The 22,672-nt window shown below is 37.6% G+C and overlaps 1 protein-coding gene and 1 non-coding gene across 6 annotated transcripts in view; one reads left to right on the top strand and one right to left on the bottom strand.

Annotated features, from left to right (window-relative positions):
* Positions 1-22,672, top strand: part of LOC106870257 (neo-calmodulin) — a 78,300-nt gene that overhangs the window by 40,057 nt on the left and 15,571 nt on the right. For 4 of the 5 annotated variants that reach the window (XM_089338534.1, XM_089338535.1, XM_089338533.1 and 1 more), the window contains 3 exons: positions 6,640-6,687; positions 13,695-13,734; positions 16,077-16,220. In XM_089338534.1, the coding sequence (XP_089194660.1) occupies positions 6,640-6,687; positions 13,695-13,734; positions 16,077-16,220 (232 nt within the window). The remainder of the gene's footprint in view (positions 1-6,639; positions 6,688-13,694; positions 13,735-16,076; positions 16,221-22,672) is intronic. The other variant, XM_089338532.1, reaches the window with a different exon arrangement.
* On the bottom strand, positions 21,900-21,972 carry Trnar-ucg (transfer RNA arginine (anticodon UCG)). Its single transcript has one exon. It is a non-coding gene; the product is annotated as a tRNA-Arg (tRNA).

Here is a 22,672-nt window from a genome sequence, read left to right as displayed (position 1 = left end):
TTATTATTATTATTATTATTATTATTATTATTATTATTTTTTTTTTTTTTATTATTCAAAGATTGATAGATTGGCAAAATCCTTAGGGTTTTCGGACAGAATGCCTTGCCTTGTTTCATCCGGCTGTTTACGTTCTGAATTGAAATCCCGCCGAGATCAACCTTGCCTTTCATCTAATCGGGGTTGAAAGACATGATGTAGAAATCAAGGCCTGAAGTCGATTTAATCGACCAACCCCACCTCCCCGTTCCTCCTCCACCAAACAGCTGACCTTGTTCTTAAAATAGAACCAATTATATGCAGTTAGTTTCCACGTGTCTTTGACAGATTTTTTTTGTTTATATTTGTTTCTTTGCTGGTTCTCATGAGGCTGGAATGCATTTGAAATAAATGCTACCAATTAAAGATCTCTAGCGAAGGCATAAAAGGAATTATGTCCTCTACCATAATTATGTCCTAAGCTTCCTTGTAAAATATTATAAAGTAATGGATAATGGTAATTCCGCCTTTTATTAGGGACTCGCAGAGTTCCATTTACGACGGCAAAATATTGATTAATGACCAAAAATGATGGCAAAAAAACGAAACACTAATAATAATAATAATAATAATAATAATAATAATAATAATAATAATAATATCTTAGGAATGAGAACCAAGGTTCGAAATTTTCTCAAGACACCTGATGAAGGCTGGAGGGTGTATCAGCCGTAACGTTGTTTTAACAACAAACAAGATGAGGATAAATATCTGTCAAATGTAAATAAAAATAATAATAATAATAATAATAATAATGATAAAATGAACAACTATGATGAATTAAATACGTGATAGCAATAGTGGATGGTGTGTATGAAAGTATCGGAAGCCAGCTACCAACGTGGTTCAAAAAGGTTGGAACCAATATAAAGACGGAACACCTACAAAAAAAAGCATCATTGCTTGGAACTGGGAGAGTTCTCTGTAAGGTTCTTGAAGAATGGTCAGTAAACAAGTGTCACCTTCCAATCAGTTAAGGTCACAAGCCATGAGAGCCACTGGTTGGTACTGCATCACAGTATTTATTATTATTATTATTATTATTTTTTCTTTTTTTTTTTTCTTGGCGGCTCCTTACAAATCCCCTTCTTTCAAATTTCTGACCTTGTGCCTAAATTAGCAACAATTATTTTTTCATGCTGTTGTCTTTGCTATTGCTGTTTTTCTTTAAAGAATCTCTCCTTCACAATCCTGTAATGAAGACAGTGGCTGTAAAAATCAGTAGAGCTTCGGAGATAGTGTATTATTTCGCGTTCTGAGTTGAAAACGTTTAGAATGATAGATAGATAGATAGATAGATAGATAGATAGAGAGAGAGAGAGAGAGAGAGAGAGAGAGAGAGAGAGAGAGAGAGAGAGAGACAGACAGACAGACAGACAGACATACAGACAGAACTTGTTATTCAAAAACATAATTATTCGCTTTATCAAGCAAATGGAGACAAGCCAGTCGTACGTGACATTATTATCTTATCAATAATAAATAACAATAGATCTTTAAACTTCCTGTTTGTTTCAGTTATTGAGCGTTACACTACTTATGACATTTATATTCATATTGTTGTTGTGGTTATTGCTTAACGCCGGCAAACGCTGGTCGAATCGGTGTATATTGAAAAGTTGATCCAAAATGCGGCCATTCCATAGTTTAATGAGCCCTTCGTTGATTTGAGACAATAGGCACAGGTATGACTGTGTGGTAAGAAGCTTGTTTCCCAACATTATGGATCCGGGTTCAGTCCCACTGTGTAGCACCTTCGATGTCTTCTACAATAGCGCCGGACCGACCACAGCTTTGTGAGTGGATTTGGTCATCGGAAACTAAAAGAAACCTGACACACACACACATATATATATATATATATATATATATATATATATATATATATATATATATATTATAAGGAAAATGAGCAGTTTGAACACGGAAAAAATGAATTCATTTATATAAGAGTGAATTTCATATCGCCTACGTACGTTTCAGTTTCTCACCTTCATTCATATTTTGCAAAATATGAATGAAGGTAAGAAATTGAAACATACGTAGGCGGTATGAAATTGACTATTATATAAATGAACTTGTTTTATTCTGGGTTCAAACTCTCCATTTTCCTTACATTATATTTTTAAAATTCTGTCCTCCTATATCGAATGGATGAAAACATCTATAACACCAACGGGAACTCATAAGTGTTAACACTAATACTAGCACAAATTAATGAAATCCAAAGTATATTAAAATCGATATGGATTTAAACCGCCAGTGTACGCTTGGATAAAATACATCCCTGTGAAAAAGCAACCTCTTTCCATACATATATATTTAAAAAATAAGTCCTGGGATCGATTCATTCGGCTAAAAGTTTTTCAAAGAGTTGCAGCCAGCATGGCTGCAGTCTAATGATTGAAGCAAGTAAAACATACAAAACATGAGAGAAGATAGGATGTAATTTGAGCGAGATTTAGCTAATGGTTTCGCAGTGAATGGAAGTCAGAATTCCGGAAGTTACATTAAATTTAATTAATAGATAGTCAATGAACTTGATATTAGGAAATTCATTTTGCATTCAGCTCATTACGCATGGAAAATTGGTATATCTCTTAGGAGAAATAAGCAACAGAGATGCTCTACCCAAACAGAAAATTACAGTACGAATCCGCTTGAGACAGCCTCTAGATCCGTGATGCAAACTTTCAGTTTTAAAGTGATCTAAATTAAAACCGTCCATCAAAATATCCTGTTAGTTTATGTTTCAATGGCAAAGTTATTTTACTAAATTTTTCATGTTTTGCTTCTTTCGAAATTAATTAAAATGAAGGCAGTGTATTTCAACAGACATATTGATTAAACTTCTAGATCATTCTATCATGTTCGTCAAAACCAATTTAACCTGGTGTATTTCAATAGAGATGTGGTAACGAAAGGATTAAAGTGATCTAAACACCTTCATTCAAAATTTCATATAATTTTATGCTCCGTACGCAAGATACGTACATACGTACATACAGACACACATACACACATACACGCATACTAATACATACATACAGATATACATACAAACATATACACACATACTTACATACACACACATACATACATTCACATATACATACACACCTACATACACATACATGCATACGCACATACACACATACACATACATACATACACACATAATACACACATACATACACGCATACATACATACACATATACATACACACATACATACATACACACATACATACACACATACGTACACACATACATGCATGCACACACACATACATATGTACGTACGTACATACATACACACATACATACATGCATACATACATACACATATACATACACACATACATGCATACATACATACACACATACATACACACACACGCACACACACACACACACATGCCTAGCATAATTGTTAACATATTATGGTTCGTGTTGCTTAACCGTTATCAGGTTATCCAGTCCTACAGAAGTCTCAGAGATTCCCGTCTACCGAGGTAAATCGGTTACGGAAGAGGTTACCTAGTGCGGCGGGGCGTTGAGGCGGCGAGGCGGTGGAGCGGTGCGGGGCAGCGGCGATGTGCTGGTGCAGTAGGTTCGTAACGAGTGGAATCTGAGGATCTGTTTCTGATCGCAAACATCAATAGCTTCCTTTAGTTAGACTCTGGGGAGTCTCACCCAATTAAGATGTCATCGTTATAATCATTGTCGTCGTCGTCGTCGTCGTCGTCGTCGTCGTCGTCGTCGTCATCACCAACATCTTCTTCTTCTTCTTCTTCTTCTTCTTCTTCTTCTTCTTCATTGCCATCATCATCATAATTATCATCACCACCAGCATCATCATTATGGTCGTCGTCGTCATCATCATCATCATCATCATCATCATCATCATCATCATCGCCATTATCACCATCATCATCATCATCATCATCATCATCATCACCACCACCACCACCACCACCATCATCATCATCATCATCATCATCATCATCATCATCATCACCACCACCACCACCACCACCACCATCATCATCATCATCATCATCATCATTATCACCACCACCACCACCACCACCACCACCACCACCATCATCATCATCATCATCATCATCATCATCATCATCATCATCATCATCATCAGCATCATCATCATTGTGATCACCATCATCGTCGTCGTCGTCGTCGTCATCAAGAACCAGCACAACAATCACCGTTTTCGCTATCGTTTCCTACCTTCTTGGCTTCCCTCCTCGTCGCTGTCAAAGTTGTCCGTCCATTTACATTTATTTCCGTCAAAACTTTCCTTCCACTCCACCCCCACCCTGCCCTTACGGTAGCGATCGATCAAACTGACAAATAAAATATCGATTTTGTATAAACACTTCATACAAATAAGTAATAAACTACAGTATCGGGACACTTCACTGGTTCCAGATGAGTTAATAGACCGGAAAATGTTCATTTTCCTCTCTTTATTTTATTCTATTCGTCTTACATAATGCTACAGCCATATTGGCAGAAGATACGCCATCTTGGTGGGAAATGTTGTAATATTTAAATAGCATTAGGCGGCGGGCTGGCACAATCGTTTCCTCGCCACACAAAATGCTTAGCAGTATTTCGTCCGTCTTTATTATTATTATTATTATTATTATTATTATTATTATTATTATTATTATTATTATTATTATGATTATTATTATTATTATCATCATCATCATCAAGGCAGCGAGCTGGCAGAATCGTTAGTGCGCCTGATAAAATGCTTAGTGGCATTTCGTCTGTCTTTGCCTTCTGAGATCAAATTCTGATAAGGTCGACTTTACCTTTCATCCTTTCGGAGCCGATAAAGTAAGTACCAGTTGTGTACTGGGGTCGATGTAATTGACTTAATCACCCCCTCGCCACCATCATAATCACCACTACCACAACCACCATAACCACCACCATAACCACCACTATAACCACCCCACCACAACCACCACAATCACCCCCACCACAACCACCACCACTATTTCCGCTTCATGTGTGACTCGATATGGTAGCTCCACCAGTTGAAACATTCAAAGAACGATCAACTCCCCATTCCGACACCCCAGCTTACATCATCCCCACCCGCCACTACCACAAACACATCTGACATTTTCGGTGAGGGTGGGCACTTGGGAGTTCTCTTCTTTCCAGCTTCTTTGGCAACATATTCTTGCAAATGGGATTTGTTCTGCTGTAGTCTTGGAACCAAGCTGCTACTGCTGCTATTGCTGTTGTTGTTATTACTAGGATAATCCAGATCATATTTGTATAAGAAATCCTGAGACGACATAGATTAAGTTTATGCAACGATGAAGAGGATTATTTCAACTATTCTCATATTGTCTTTATTGCTAAACATGTCACTCTTTCAGGTTTCGGGCTTAAAAACATCTTTTAAAATGTTTTGTACACCAAATACAGCAAGGAAATTAAACGCCCAACGTAATGAAGTGTATATATATATATATATATATATATATATATATATATATATATATATATATATATATATATATATATATATATCCCGAGCGTCTAGTAACACAATCTGTATCAAATCCTGACGTTGTTGTTTATTATATACATATGTGGGTGTGTGTATGTGTATACACATACATATATATATGTATACACACACACACACACACACACACATATATATATATATATATATATATGTGTGTGTGTGTGTGTGTGTGTGTGTGTGTGTGTGTGTGTGTGTGTGTGTGTAATAACGATAAAGAATATAAATAGCGATTCTAAAAATCAAGCGATTACTGTGCCTGAAGCTTTTAAAGCGGGGAAAGACCTTGCATAGGGCGAATTCCACTCTCTGAATAGCGTAAGCATTCGCCCAAAAAGAACTTGTCAACATCGTTGGATGCAAACGAAGTCGCAAGTCTTGCATTAGCGTTTGTTTTTTTTTTTTTTGTTTTTTTTTTCATTTGAGACAATTATCGAAACAAAGAGCAGTTGTCTCTAACTCCAAGCTGTTGAATTGCCATCGAATCTATTGTGTTCTTCCGCTCTTTGACAGATTTTCCTTTTCCTCCTACAAGGGGTCCAACGAAAACCGGCCTCTTTACCATGCAGGTTTTTGGTAGGGTTGCCAGTTTAGTCGGCTATAGTTCGCTCAGGCGACAAGTGTACTGAGTTGCAAGGCATATTACTGTAGCACTAAGACTTACCTGACATTATGCAAATATATATCTGAAGTCTGTCTTTTTGTAATTCACACTGTTCTTAATAAATCTCGGGTATTTATCCTAAAGAGCCTCTATACAGCGAGACTATAATTCTTTCGTACACTAAAACTTTAAAGATCAATGATTTGTATTTTTACGAAAAAAAGAAAGAAATGGAAAACGGTAAACATGGACTGAGGGGTATTTGGTGACTGTATCTAGCAGATTTAGTTGAGAGAGAATGTCTTCTTCTTTTTTTTCACCCGACAAACTAAATATAAGCTGAAACATGTATAGAAGTTCTACTTGAATCTATTTGAAGAATATCGATTCTTGTACATAACTGTATCTTGTCTTTTACCAGGTTAAAGAATCACTCCAAACAAAAGACAGCATGCAGACAAAGCAAACGGTAAGTGGAATGGTTGAAATGATTTCTGTTCAAAGAACTGGGAAAGGGTGAGGGAAAGAGCAGGGGAAGGGAGGAGGAGGAAGAGGGAGGGACGGAGAGAGAAGAGGGTGAGTGTAGCGATTGTCGGGAAAAAGGCAAAGCACCGCACTAAATGCACCACAATCGTTTGTAATTGATACCATCAGTTAACTACGTTCATACATCAAATGGCATCGAGATTAAACAGTTTCGTGATGACAACGACGACGACGACGACGACGATGATGATGATGATGATGATGATGATGATGATGATGATGATGATGAGGGCGGTGGTGGTGGCGGTGGTGACGGCTGATAATGACGATGACAATGGTGATGACAGTGATGATGATGATGATGATGATGATGATGATGACGACGACGACGACGACTCCAGCGACTACAACGATTACGATGACGATGGTGGTTACGATTAAAGCGAGGGGAGGGAAAAAGAGGAGGAAGTGGAAGAGGAGGAGGAGGAGGAGGAGGGAGAGAGTGCCGGTGTGGGCGTTGGTGGCAGTGACGAGGATAACGGCGAGGTGGAGGGTAGGGGTGCTGTGGTGTTGTTCTTAAAATCTTTTAATTAATGACTTTTGCAAATAATTAAAGGTTTTACATGCAGAGAATTCTCTGGCGGTTTCCTAGCAATATTAAAAGCAGCAAGGATGATAATAATAATAAGAATAACAACAACAACAACAATAATAATAATAGTAGTAGTAGTAGTAGTAGTAGTAGTAGTAGTAGTAGTAGTAGTAGTAGTAGTAGCACTACTACTACTACTACTAAATAATAATAATAATATTAATAATGATAATAATAATGATAATGATGATGATAATAATAATAATAATAATAATAATAATAATAATAATAATAATAACAACAACAATAATAATATCTTTATTAGCCACAGGGCTGTTACAAATAAATCATTAAAACGTGCGCGTGAGTGGATACAAAGCGAATAGAGAGTAGCAAGGCCTGTCTACAATCAACATATTAAAAATTGGGAATAATTTTAGAAGAAAAAAAAAAGAGAGAGAAAACAGAATAATAATATGATTAAATAAACAGCACAGTAATTAAAACAAGGTATGATTTAAATAAGTTTGCACTGAATTTTTGTCCCAGAATAGTCTTGTAGATTGTTAGTTTGAAATTTAGTAGGACGTGGGTGAGTGAGATCGGATCTTCGAAATTTTTTTGGCTCGTCTTCATACTAAACATAGCAGGGCTCATATTCAAACTTTAGTGAATCCAAAAGGGGCTGTGAGCAATTTTAGAGGTTTCCCGGTGATTCTAAAGAAACTCTGTCTCACGTTTGAGTATTTCTGTTTTATGCCATGGCAAATTATTGATTTGGTCGTTACCAATAGCCTATGATTTACCCGGTTCTCTGCATATCGGCCCTAAATTTTTCTTCGCATACAGCATGTCTTTATCCTTACTAGTTTTATAGATTTTCTGCCCTGATCTTGGAAACAAATTGCGCCCTCTCTCGACCATATTCTTCATGCTGTTCTTAAGTTCCTTTTTCTTTAGGTGGGAGTACTGGGTCAGGTCCTACCGGGGTGTTTTACACTCTTGGTACATTCACTCGTCAATCATCTTTTCTTTCTTCCTCCACTTTTATTTTCCTTCCGCCAATCCCCTGCAACTTTTCTTTGCTCCCCTACCTTGCTTGTGGATTAAGTAATATTAGTGTGAAGGGAGCTTCCGGCATCGTTCGCTTAAATGGCCGAGTATGAGGCGATTTCCTCTGCCATTTCCGAGCCTTTCAAAGGTGCCAATGGAACACAGTTTTAAAGTCTGGCTGCTGTTGTTGTTACTCTTGCTGTTCTCTCAATTTCTCCCTCCCTTTCCCACTTCCTCAAGTTCTCTGGCGACCTTGTTTAACAGAACACTCTCATGTGTCTTTTGCTACAACAAGAGTGACGGTTGAGCCTTCAGCTCTGCACCCTCAAGTGCATCGCTCGTGTTTCTGCGCCTACGACAGGACACAACTGAAATCTCGAAAATCATGAGGACCTGCAGATCCATGCCGATCACCTCACTCCCTCTACCCGCCGTACACACACACACACACACACACACATATATATATACATATATATATACACATATATATATATATATATATATATACACACACATATATATATATATATATATATATATATATATATATATATATATAGTTTCCCTCCACCAAATCCACTCAGAAGGCTTTGGTTGGCCCGAGGCTATAGTAGAAGACACTTGCCACACAGTGGGACTGAACCCGGAACCATGTGGTTGGGAAGCAAGCTACTTACCACACAGCTACTCCACACACACATATACATATAAACGTTGTATGAATGCCGTATTATCTTGATTATTACCCATGGTGGTAAAAGTATACTTCCAACGTTGCCCGTCATCTGACACTAATATAATTTGAATATATATGCTTCTCTATGTATGTATATATGTATGTATATATATATATATATATATATATATATATATATATATATATATATATATATATATATATATATATATATATATATATATATATATACGTACTTAGATACACATCAACATGTAATTGCAAACATAGGCATGTAATTACACACACAAGCGATGTACCCATGAGTATACCACATACCCTGAATATATCAACACAATATTCAGGGTATAAGTTCTTCCCATGTGCGGAAAATGCATCCATGCCCCAGTAAATCAGAGTCTCAAGTGAATGGTCCACGTCCCAATACATGGAATTCCTTTGAAGTTTCTCCGCTTATCTTTATTTTCAAACAACTAAAAGATCAAAGGGAAACGACTGCTGTCAATTAGGCTTGAACTAGCTTCCACTTGCACTAAGCACATCGTATCTTATCTATTTTTGCGATACAGTTATGCATACATACCTGGATATATATCTATATCTACATACAATCATATAATTACATACGCATATATAATTATCGCCATCAACTCTAACTGTATCGTACCCCAGCACCAACCAAAATTGTCCTCTTCATTATCATCACAACCACCACCACCACCACCACCACCACCACTACCACCACCACAACCATCATCATCATCATCATCACCATCACCATCACCATCACCATCATCGTCACCAGGTTTATAGCTTGGTGTTTTTACATAAACTGATGTTCCTGATGGCTTTACTATATTGCTCGTTGTTGCCAATAGACCATAAAATAGAGCCGCCACCACCGCCACCACCACAACCACTTCCGCCACCGCCGCCGCCGCCGCCACCTCAGCCACCATAATCAGCATCATGAACACCACTACCACCACCACTAATAATATCACCTAAAATTCCACAAACAGCAGCAGCACCACCACCACCAACAACAACACTACAATCACCACCACCGCCGCCGCAACTGGCATTAGCACTTCAAACAACACCAACAACTGGAACACCGTCATCAACGCTACCTTCATTACCATCCACCAACACCACTTCTACTACTACTACTACCAATACAACGAAAAGCAGCACAACAACAGCAACAACATACACCATCAGAAAGAATACAAACAACAGCACTACCACCACTACCACCACTACCACCACCAACAACCACCACCCATTACCACCACCACCACCACACCCACCACGATGTATAAAATCTGGTGCCTGGGGACGAGACTATTTCTGTTAGTCTGCAAACTGCAGAAACTTTAGAAATGTTTGTCTCCTCTTTGAGAGGAGGACGAGCTGGAGGCAGAGGAGGAGGAAGTAACGATAATGGTGAAACTTTAAATTTGGAACCTCACCAAACCACTCTTAGAATCATGGCGAATAACCTTTGCAAAAAAAATTATTATTATTATTATTATTATTATTATTATCATCATCATTATTATTATTATTATTATTATTATTATTATTATTGGTGTTGTTGTTGTTGTTGTTGTTGTTGTTGTTGTTGTTACTATGAAGGCGGCGAGCTGGCAGAATCGTTAGCACGCCGAGCGAAAGGCTTAGCTGTATTTCGTCTGCCGGTACGTTCTGAGTTCAAATTCCGCTAAGGTCGACTTTACTTTCATCCTTTCGGGGTCGATTAAGGAAGTACCAGTTACGCATGAGGGTCGATGTAATCGACACAATCCCCTCCCCAAGTTGCCCTTGTGGCAAAATTTGAAACTATTAGCTGTGGTAAGTAGCTTGCCTACCAACCACATAGTTCTGGGTTCAGTCCCACTGCGTGGTAACGTGGGCAAGTGTCTTCTACTGTAGCCTCGGGCCGACCAAAACCTTGTGAGTGGATTTGGTAGACGGAAACTGAAAGAAGCCCGTTGTATATATATATATATATATATATATATATATATATATATATATATATATATGTATGTATGTATGTATGTATGTATGTATGTATGTATGTATGTATTACGAATGGTAGCGTCTATGTTTCCAGTCCCTGGTGGTGACGAGAGGGTAACAGCTCCGAAATGCATGCATCAACCTATCTGATTAAGGGTCGCTAAACGCTGACTTACTATGTTTACACGTATTTATCTACAGCGAGAAATTCCGTCCACGACGAAATACAGTGAATGGGTTTCAAATATGCCTCAAGCTTGAATGTGTGTGTGCGTAGTGGGCTTCCTCATAGTGTCCATCTATTAAATTTATTCGTGTGGTTTCAGTTGGTCTGGGGCTGTAGTAGAAACCCGTTGCACAGGGAGCCGTGCGTCGAGATAGAACCCCGCTCCATATGGTTGCGAAGCGAACTTCTTAATTATACAACTGTTGCTTAGTCTACTAAACAAACTTTCCGGACATTATAGAAATTAATTAAATATACCAAATTAAATTTATTTAATTATTTAATTAAATAAGCAAATTAAACTAGACATTAATGGCTTAGAGCAATTAATAGCTAAAAACTACTTTTTTTTTCGAAATATATAAAAGATAATTATATTATTATTATTATTATTATTATTATTATCATCATTATTATTATTATTATCATCATTATTGAGCTGGCAGAATCGTTAGACCGTAGACTAAAATGCTTAGCGGTATTTCGTCTGTCGCTACGATCCGAGTTCGAATTTAGCCGAGGTCGACTTTGCCTTTCTTCCTTTCGGGTTCGATAGATTAAATACCAGTTGAATCCTGGAGTCGATGTAATCGCCTAACCCTCTCCCCGCAAATTGCAGGCTTTGTTCAAATAATAGAAAGGATTAATATCATTATGGTTAATTTTTGGTGTTAAATTGTATTTTGATCAATTCAGTGAGATATTTTTTTCTGCTTCGGTTTTAGTTTCTTGAGTTAATCTCAAAGAAATATCAACGTGTTGGTTTCTCTGATATCATTTCCCCTAATTGTGGGGAAAAAAAACAAAAAAAAAAAAACAGAAAAGTAAAAACAGAATTTTGAACATTTTCAAGTGTTTTACATTTTGTTTTTTGTCCTTAACTGTCATGAAACACAAGATGACGGCGAGTAACGTAAACCTTGACAGCTGCACACAAACACACACACTCATTCACACTCACTCGTGCACACACACTCGTGTGTACACACTCGTACACACATACTCATGCACACACACACTCATGCACACACACTCGTGCACACACACACTCGTGCACACACACTCGTATTCACACATGCCCCGACACACATATGCACACACAGAGCAAAAAAGAAAAAGTCGATCAAAAATATTGCACAAAACTTGAACAAAGATTATTATGTGTTGTTTTTCATAGAAATGAAGCGAGATTTTGATGACTTGTTTAACAATCACAACAGTAAGATCGCTACGCACCACAACGACACCAAATTAACTTGGCAGAGTCATCTTTGTTGCGTTCAATAAGGAAAATTGAGATATAGACAAGTTCAATCGAGGGAGCTGGTATGGTGGAGGTATTTCCCGTGGGACTTAATATCATTGACCAAGGAATTTGTCTGAGAGCAAACAAGAAGTTAACATACATCACATCTGTCTCATGAAGAGAGAGACAGAGAGAGACAGAGAGACAGAAAGAGACAGAGAGACAGAGAGACAGAGACGGAGAGAGAGAGAGACAGGCAGACAGAGACGGAGAAGAAAGAGAGAGAGGACTTTTTGTAGGCTCGCAAGGACGAATTGAAAGAAGCTGAGGCCGTTGTATTGGATTGTTTCTTATTCAGCGCGCAAGTCAGGGCGTATTGGTATTGTCTGACTGCTTTTGTAGACCAAGGGTGAGGTTTTGTAACCACAAGAATCTCGTACTTTCGTTACAAGAAATATAAAATCATAGGGCTATTATACACTATTATATAAAACTGATGTTTAACTTGAGGCGAGTCTTCCCCTTGGTAAGCCCTGCCCCACGAGATCTAAAGCCAAAAGCATTCTTGTTTTGAACACTTAATCTTTTATTCAGACACAATGTATCTTGGAATATATTATTTCATGTGTCTTACTTTCTGGCTGTTCTTGTTATTTTGGTTGTTACTGTCATTGTTGAATCCCAAATCAGTCCTGCTCCAACAGACTTATGATCAAAGGTATTCCTAATGTGGCCACCCCAACTTTTAATGAGTCACAATACAGTTAGGGGTATATTTCCCCATATATGCTTCCATGCTGATGCTATTTGACCCCAGGTTAGACCTGACCTACCAAAGCTATGATCTAAAGTGTTTTTGGTGAAAACATTACGTCTTTTATTCGGTCACAACGTATCTAGAGGTATGTTTTCGAAAATGTTCCCCTTCACAACAGTTTAAGCGGCCTCAAAATATAGCTTACGGCCACTGTCCTTCTGCAGAAAGAAATACAAACATTAAAGAATATATAAAAAGAACATCTCGGCTTTTTTCTAATTAATTTTCGCTCAGGTGAGTAAAAAAACGTCCATTGTATTCTTGAATGTATTTTTGCATTGGCGGTTACTGCTACATTCTACGATCCTTTGTTATTTTTTTCTTTCAGGAAAGCATTCTCCAAAAGTATTCAGAATCACAAATTAAAGGTAAATATGCTAAATTCTTCTAATAACCTATCACAATCCATTGTTATTTGCAGCAATAATAATAATAATAATAATCGATTACACGTAACCAGATAACGAAAAACCGTGTAGCAACTTATACAAGACTTATACAAGAAGAGCTGAACACATGCATGGTCTTGAGGATTTATGTATATATTTATGTGTGTGTGTGTGTGTGTTTTGTCTCTGTGTTTGTATCTGTCCCCCCCCCCCCCGAGACATCGCTTACAACCGATGTTGGTATGTTTATGTCTCCGTAAATTAGCGACTCGATTAAAGAGACCGATAGAGTAAGTACCAGAATTACAAATAATAAGACTTGCGGTCGATTTCTTCGACTAAAAGGCGGTGCTCCAGCATGACCACAGACAAATTACTGAAACAAGCAAAAGAATAAAAGAAGATACATATATATATGTATGTGTGTGTGTGTGTGCCTGTGTGTGTGTGTGTATATATATATATATATATATATATATATATATATATATATATATATATATATAGAGAGAGAGAGAGAGAGAGAGAGAGAGAGAGACAGACAGACAGACAGACAGACAGACAGACAGACAGACAGACAGAAAGACGGACAGAGAAGCGCGAACATATGACTGCATGTATTTGTGTGTTTATTCCTATACAAACCTGAACACTTTAACAATACGATTCTCAACAATTCCATCTCTCGCATTCTTCCATTCTTTGTGTTTTTGAGATCTCTAAACGACCCACTGTAAGAAAATATGGCTTGTTGAGACAGTTGACATATCTGTCCAGCATTGTCTTCCTTTTCGTAATGAACAAACCCACCACTGTTAAAGCGACGCCTTGAGGCCATTTTATTTACGCATTCTTTTTCATTATTGTGGAACAATGCAATCTAGACGTTGATGATGTCTTTAAATATTAAAAAAAAAAGAATCATAATAATTACGGTAATAATTAATATATTTTTAATTATCTGCTTCGTCATCGTCACTTTTGTCATTGTTATTGTTATTCATCATCTCACTACTAACACCACCGTCATCATCATCATCATCATCATTAACACCTTCGTCATTATCCCCATCGTTGTCGTCATCCTCATTATTATTATTATTATTATCATTATTATTATTATTATTATTATTATTAGTGAATATTCTACATTTTCTAAAATTTTTTCATCTCATTTGATTTTAACTTTTTTCTGGTTTTTAAATAAGAATTCTTCAATTTTAAATTAACTTTCATGAATTTTAAATTGATATTCATTTGTTTAAAAGACAAATGGTTCATCTACTTTAAATATTCACATGATTTAAATCTCAGCCCAAATGTTTTATTATGAGATTGAAGTTCAGTTACTTTAATTTGAGAGTGAAATGTTTTAGTAAATTCCATTTGGTTTTTCGGAATGCAAGGATACCTGAAATCTATGGGTATACACCGTGGCAAACTTCAGTATGAAAAATAAACACTGCTAGCTTATCATTAATTTACATAAAAAAATTTACAGGCGGAGATATGTCAACAATTTAAAGGATTTAGTTAAAAGCGTAACAGCAGTGATTTTAAATGCAATTTGATAATGGCATTAATATAGAATTAATATAGATTACTGAGATTAATATAGATTAATAATGTAACAAAAATATCTTTAAATGATTATTCCGGAGCATATTCACCATCTACTTCAATTACTGCTTTCCATTTGCTTGGCAGACGGTCAGACCGTCATTTAAAGATGTTTTTGTTAAATATTGTCATTGTTTTTGTTGAATAAAATTTGTTGAAAAAAAAGCCGCAATAATTATGCACCAACCCATATATATAAGTATACTTTTGAGCGTTAATTCCTACGCATTTTTTCTCTCTCCGCTTTTTTTTTTCTTACTCCTTTCTGTCGAAGATCGTAGACTTGGAACGTCAAAGACTTTTCCATTCTTCCCAAGCGTTAAACTAATACACCTGCTTGTTATTCCGTCACCTCTTTTGTTTTCTGTAATTTGAACTCTGTGTGTGTGTATGTGTGTGTGTGTGAGTGAGTGTGTGTAAGTTTTCTGATTTACGAAGGAATACACAACTTAAATCTATGACCATACTCTACAGTAAACCTTATAAAACATACTTAACTTTGCACTATAGGAATTAACTTAAGATAAATCCAGAAAAACGAATATTGTCCAGCAACGGTGGTGAGAATGTTAGATGTGCATTTCTGCCTCCTTAGGCTTCGTCAATAGCACATACTCACTAGCAACTGCATTCTAAGACACAAACACACACATATCTATAATTAACGGTTTATGATGTCTGTTTTTTTTTTCTTCGAACAGAACTTAAGGAATCATTCCGACTCTTTGATAAAGATGGCGACGGTTCCATTTCAACGGATGAATTACGAAAGGTTCTTCGAGATTTGGGACAATACCCTTCGGTCGATGAAATACGACAGATGGTGCAGGAGATCGATATTGACGGTAAGTAGAGTCTTTCGAATCATTCATTTATGAGAGAGAGGGGTTTAGTCGAATCCTGTGTGTGTGGAAAATGCTTTTTCGTTATTTGTTCCGACTTTTTACGTTCTGAGTTCAAATAAGGCTAAGGTCAACTTAACCTGTCATACATCCGAGGTCAACGGAGTAAAGTACCACACAAGTACTGATGCATCGAAAGACTGAAGATGTGCCCACGAAAGAGAGAAAACTGCATCAGTTTACGGCTGGTATTCAATTACAGGTGAGGAAACTGGAACAACATGAAATAAAGGCCCGTGTTGAAGGAGACAACGAGTTTCCCGACCCAGATATTGAACCCACAACGTTATGATTGTGTTGGAGGGTTTTGGATTCGTGATCGTAAGATCGTGGTTTCGATTCCTAGACCGGACAACGCCTTGTGTCCTTGAGCAAAACACTTCATTTCACGTTGCTTCAGTCCATTCAGCACGCAAAAAGGAGTACCCTTGAGACGGACTGGCGTCGCATCCAGGTGGGGAATATATGGGCCTCAGAAACCGGCAAAACGGCTCTATGAGTTTATGACTTGTAAAGAAGCTTTATCCTTTACTATGATCGTGGGCCGAAAATCCTAACCACTAATCCACCGACCTTCACGTTCTTAAACCCCTCCCTGCAAATGACGATAGGGTCAAGACAGAAGTGAGGGGTGGCATGGTGGGGGGAAGCGGTAGGCAACAATAGCAACGATAACAAGATGCATTTCTCTCGGTGCCTTTCCGCCTCCATACATAAGTACACGGCTCAGAGGAATGGAACCATTGTCTGAAAAAAAAAAAAAAAACCTTGGACCGTACTTACAACTGAGATACCTGAAGAAGATTTCAATGTCTTTCTTTTCTTTTACCATGATCTCTTCTGCGAGTTGTAAGAAGAGACTTTCAGCCATAAAAATAATATTTAAACAAACAAAAAAAATTAGTATTTTTTTTATATGCAAAGATAAATCTAACAAAAGACAACAAACAAAAAAAAACTTTTGATTTGAGCATGTGACTTCGAAATGAGATTCTTGAAAATCTCAAATTCTTCTCTTCAAAAATTTCTTCTTCTTCTTCTTCTTCTTCTTCTTCTTCTTCTTCTTCTTCTTCTTCTTATTATTATTATTATTATTATTATTATTATTATTATTATTATTATTAAATGCTGTGTTTTTTTTTATTCGTTCGTGATTTAAAATTCTACTTGAAGCTTCTGACAAAGAAGCAACTCTTCCTGATTGTTCTCGTTAACGTTCGCAAATTTACTCTGAGATGGTTTTCTTTACTCTTTTGGGTTTTTTTTTTGTACATACTCTTCTCGCAGTTATCGTTGTTGTTCTTGTTCTTGTTCTTGTTCTTGAGTTTGTTGTTGTTGTTGTTGTTGTTGTTTTTGTCGTTGTTGGTTCTTGTCAGAGACGACGCTGGCAGAATCGTTAAAGCGCCAGAAAAAACAAAATGCTTCACGTCATTTCTTCCGACACTTTACACTGTGAGTTCAAATCCTACCTGGATCAACTTTACCATTCATCCCCCTAGCGTCGATAAAATAAAGTACCAATCAAATCGACAAACCCTTGTTCTCGGAATTTCTGGCCTAAATCAGGGACCGAAGCGGCGAGTTGGCAGAATCGTAAGAACGTCCGATAAAATACTTTGCGCTATTTGTTCCATCGCTTTACGTTCTGAGTTCAAATCCAGCCGCGGTCAACTTTGCCATTCATCCCTCCTCGATAGGATTAGAACTCAGAACACAGAGGACGATACGAAATGCTGTAAGATAAGTAGTCCGTGCCCCACATCTCTCTCCACAGTCATCGTCACCACCATCGCCACCACCACCACCAACTTTACCTTCATAATATAATAATGCATGTATGGCGGCGAGGTGGCAGAATCGTTAGCGCGCTGGACGAAATGCTTAGCGGTATTTCGTCTGCCGTTACGTTCTGTGTTCAAATTCCGCCGAGGTCGACTTTGCCTTTCATCCTTTCGGAGTCGATAAATTAAGTACCAGTTACGCACTGGGGTCGATGTAATCGACTTAATCCGTTCGTCTGTCCTTGTTTGTTCCCTCTATGTTTAGCCCCTTGTGGGCAATAACGAAATAGGTATTTCGCCTGTCGCTATGGTCTGAGTTCAAATTCCGCCGAGGTCGACTTTGCCCTTCATCTTTTCGAGGTCGGTAAAATAAGGGGTTAAGTCACCATTAGTCTTTTCTTTCCTCTTGATTTTTCAAAATGGTTATTTACATCTTTATTGAAGTCTGCGAGCTTTTTTGAGTTGCAGGATTTGGAGAGTAGAGGGAGGACCGGGCAATAAGTCTGCTTTTCCATACTCATCAGTGGTTGGATTGGTCTTGTACAACCATCTGACCAAAGCAACTTTTGACCGTCCTGTTCTCGTTCGCCGGTGCATATCTAACCGCCCCGAGAATGGTACATAACAAATTTAACTGCATATGAACGGTACATCGGATTATCAATCCATGGAGATTAAGAGGCAATAAATAAGGGGCAGTGGAATTTGAACTCAGGCCGTTAAAAACCAAAATAAATTCTGCAAAACATTTTGTCCGACAATCTAAAGATTCTGGTAATCCATCCTTCTGGTGGATTTCTAGCATTGCCACAAGACCAGGAATATATGGGGATGAAGTTAATGGATTAAGCCAACGTTAGTACATGACTTGCGCTTTATGTTATCGACACCAGAAGAGTAAACGGTACCGTTGACCTCGGTAGGATTTGAACACAGAAAATAAAGAGCTGGAATAATACTGTAAGGCATTTTGCTTGACACTGTAACAAATCTGCCAGTTCATCACCCAATAAACAACAGCAGCAACAACAACAGCAGCAACAACAACAGCAGCAACAACAACAGCAGCAACAACAACAGCAACGACAACCATAAGGACAGCAACAATGGCATCAACAACGGCGCTATCTAAAAAGAATGAAACGGTTTCTCAGTTGAACGTCACTGCGCCATTTTGTTCGTAAAAGTAATTAATTTAGAAATGATGTTTTATTTGTCACGTTCGATTATGTTGAACATTGATTTGGTGTATGAAAGGTTTCAGGGGATACAAAGAGACATCAAAACCGACATACAGACAGACAAGCATAGACGGAAAGAATGGTGGAATAATATAGAAAAAAAAAAGCAAAACAAAAACAGGATGGTAATAGATGTCACAGTTGCAAAACAAAGGAGAGAAGAATTGTTCTCACACCAAACGTGACGCTTTATAAGAAGTGGTTGTCTTCGTGATTAGTTTCCCGATCAAAATCTATTTTCTTATAGAGAAACAGGAAAGATGAAAAAAAAAATCAAACAATACTGAAGCATACATACAAATATATATATACGTACATACACACATATACATACATATATGTGTGTGTGTTTGTGTGTATACGTACATACATATATATGTTTTACACGCATCTGTATACACACACACACACATATATATACATACACACATATACATACATATACATAGATATGTGTGTGTGTATGTACATACATACATACATATTTTTCACACGCATACACACGCGCGCACACGCACACATGTATATATGCATATAGGCAGGTATAGAAAATTATCACAGAATGATAATAAGAAAATTTCCCGGAGAAACGAATACACGACAAACGCAGACGGACAATGGAATTCTATCCCCTTCATCAGCAGCCGATTGAAAATCATGGCAATTTAGGCGCCTATGACAATATTGTTCCTACTGGCTGTACTCGCATCATATTTTGGTGGCGATCGAGGTTTGTTTGTGATCGATAACCTGCACAATAAAGAACACAAGAGTTTTGGACAAGATACATAAGGAAACGAACAAAGAAATATAAGCATATATTGTTTACTCGATGTAAAGAAGATTTTAAAACAAGTTTTGCAAAGAATGTAATTGTTAGCGAATGGATGTTTAAATGTAACTCGTGGAATATTGTTCTTTCTTATATCGCGAAGAAGATTAGTTTTTAAAATTCAAAGAAGGCTACTTGATGTTTGACAATAGAAACAGACTGTACACGTTCAGAACATTTAGGTGTACAGGGTGCAGCAAAAAGCCCTAGATACTACATTCTTGATAAACATGTCGCTTGGGTGTTTGTTGGTTGGTTGATCCTTGATCGTGACTGGTTGAGTTGATAAATGAAAATGTTTCTTAGGCTGTGTGTAGAAGTAACTAAACAATATCTGCGAACATTTAACAGAACACTGGGCATTAAGGGAAACTGTTTTGGCCGTTTGCGGGTCACAACAGTAATAATTACATACTGGGAGAAACATACTGCTCGGAGTTTACGGTAAGCTGTCGATATGGCCACATGCGACTTGCCCAACATTCCTGGAAACAATTGTGTTAGATTCGTGGCGACAGTGGTCCTCGGTCAGCTGTTTGAGCCGTTTGCGTGGGACGTTTGCGTATTTCATAATTCGGTTTATTCGTCTCAAAATTCTTGATTTTAAACTCATCACTTCTATGTTGTTGTTGTTGTTGTTACCATTTTCCCATAATCCCTCCAGACATTAGGTACCGGAAGTTAAAACTGAACATCAATGATATTCATCGCAACAGTTTGCGGAGATCTAAAATGACGATGACTAATGAGTAATTAGATCTTTTTCTTTCGACGAATTGATAATTAAAGGGTGAAACTAACAGTAAATACGGCGTAACACAGAAAGCAAGCCTAATGATTCATTTTCCAACAATATTCTACAAAGCTATAAAAACGTTGTCTTATGACACTAGAGAGTTCATTTAAACCCCTTTCTCTTAAACATGAATTTCTAAAATGGCGTTTCTAACTATTAGCATCGCCATTGAGTCCAAAACAAACAAACAAAAAAGTTCACAAGTTTTCTCTGCAAGAACTGGAAGTTGAATATCTCTAGTTGTTGTTGTTCTTTTCATAAATCACCATTATGTAAAAAGCTCTTCCGACCCTTCATCAGTGAGACTAACGCAGGAGTTTGCATGTCCCAATGGACTTTTAGTTTATGGACGCAGAAATGACTCTTCGACAATAATTATTCAATTGTTCCCAAGCGATCTTTGGTTTTTTTGCTGTAAATGTTTTGCTTCAGGTCAAGCTCGATCGGACAGAACTATAATCGAAGACTTCCATCCACGACTATCACTAAATATTTAGAGATGTTTGGCTATTACACCATGTACTATGTCATTTACTTACGTGGCGGTACAGTGGAGATTTTGGTGGGATTTGGCTAATATATGTAACAGGTGGGATGAGAACATAAAACTACTTCGTTACCTCGTCAGATTGTTGGATACTGGTTCACACTAAGGTTTTACAGTTCAAATTCCGCCGAGGTCGACTTTGCCATTCATCCAATCGGCATCGATAAAATAAATACCAGCTGTGCAGTGGGTTAGTTGCAATCGATTAGATCTCATTTCCCTAAAACATTTCCGTCCTTATGCCTAGAGAAAAAAGAATTATTACTATTAAGATATCGATCTGGTAGAATCGTTTGCACTTCGGACAAAGATGTTTAGCGGCAAGAGAACGAGAGGGAAAGACACAGGTGAATGAAAGTATATTCTTTTATGCGTTCCAGCCAATAGCTGTGGCCGTGCTGGTGCTCCGCCAGCAAAAGATTAGAAGACCACGACGAGACTCGAACTCGCAATCTTCTGATTCGAAGTCAGACGCCTTATCCATTAGGCCACGTGGCCGGTTGCAACCAAGGCTGCATATAAAGCACATAAGATATTGAATGGTCGATAAAACAGACTTAAACATTACATTCTTTTAATCCAAGCCTGTTTATAGAGTTCGTCATTCTACAAGCAAAACAGATTTGTAAAGTCAATCCACATGTCTATCACGAAATCAGATTCTGTTTAGCTTTTCACAACTCCATCAAGAGATGCGGTCCCATAAGGCGCGAGGATGTGCTTCTAAGAACAGATTCGATTGTTCCAATAAAGAATCAAAAATGGTGAGATCACATCTCGCTTAATGGTCTTCAACACTGAAATTTTATAAAAGAGGCGGCGAGCTGGCAGAATTCTTAACACGCCGAATAATATGCTTAGCAGCATTTCGTCCGTCTTTACGTTCTGACTTCACACTCTGCCGTGGCCCACTTTGCATTTCCTCCTTTCGGGGTCGATAAAACAAGTACCAGCTGAATGCTGGGGTCAATGTAATCGACTTATATCCTTCCTTGAAATTACTGGCCTTGTGCAAAAATTTGAGATGAATATAAAAAATGACCAGGACACAACCAACAAAATTCCCTGATGCATTCCCGAGAAACGGTCACCTCTTTGATTCTGCCAAACGTTATCTTAACGTATTTGCTGCCAGGATTTCAGAATTAATCGATGCAACCATTAACAACAACAAAAACAGCAGCAGCAGCCACATGAA

This window comes from Octopus bimaculoides, chromosome 20, assembly GCF_046866305.1.
Source record: "Octopus bimaculoides isolate indiv1 chromosome 20, ASM4686630v1, whole genome shotgun sequence".
Lineage (NCBI taxonomy): Eukaryota > Metazoa > Mollusca > Cephalopoda > Octopoda > Octopodidae > Octopus > Octopus bimaculoides.
This window is presented reverse-complemented; position numbering and strand designations above follow the sequence as displayed.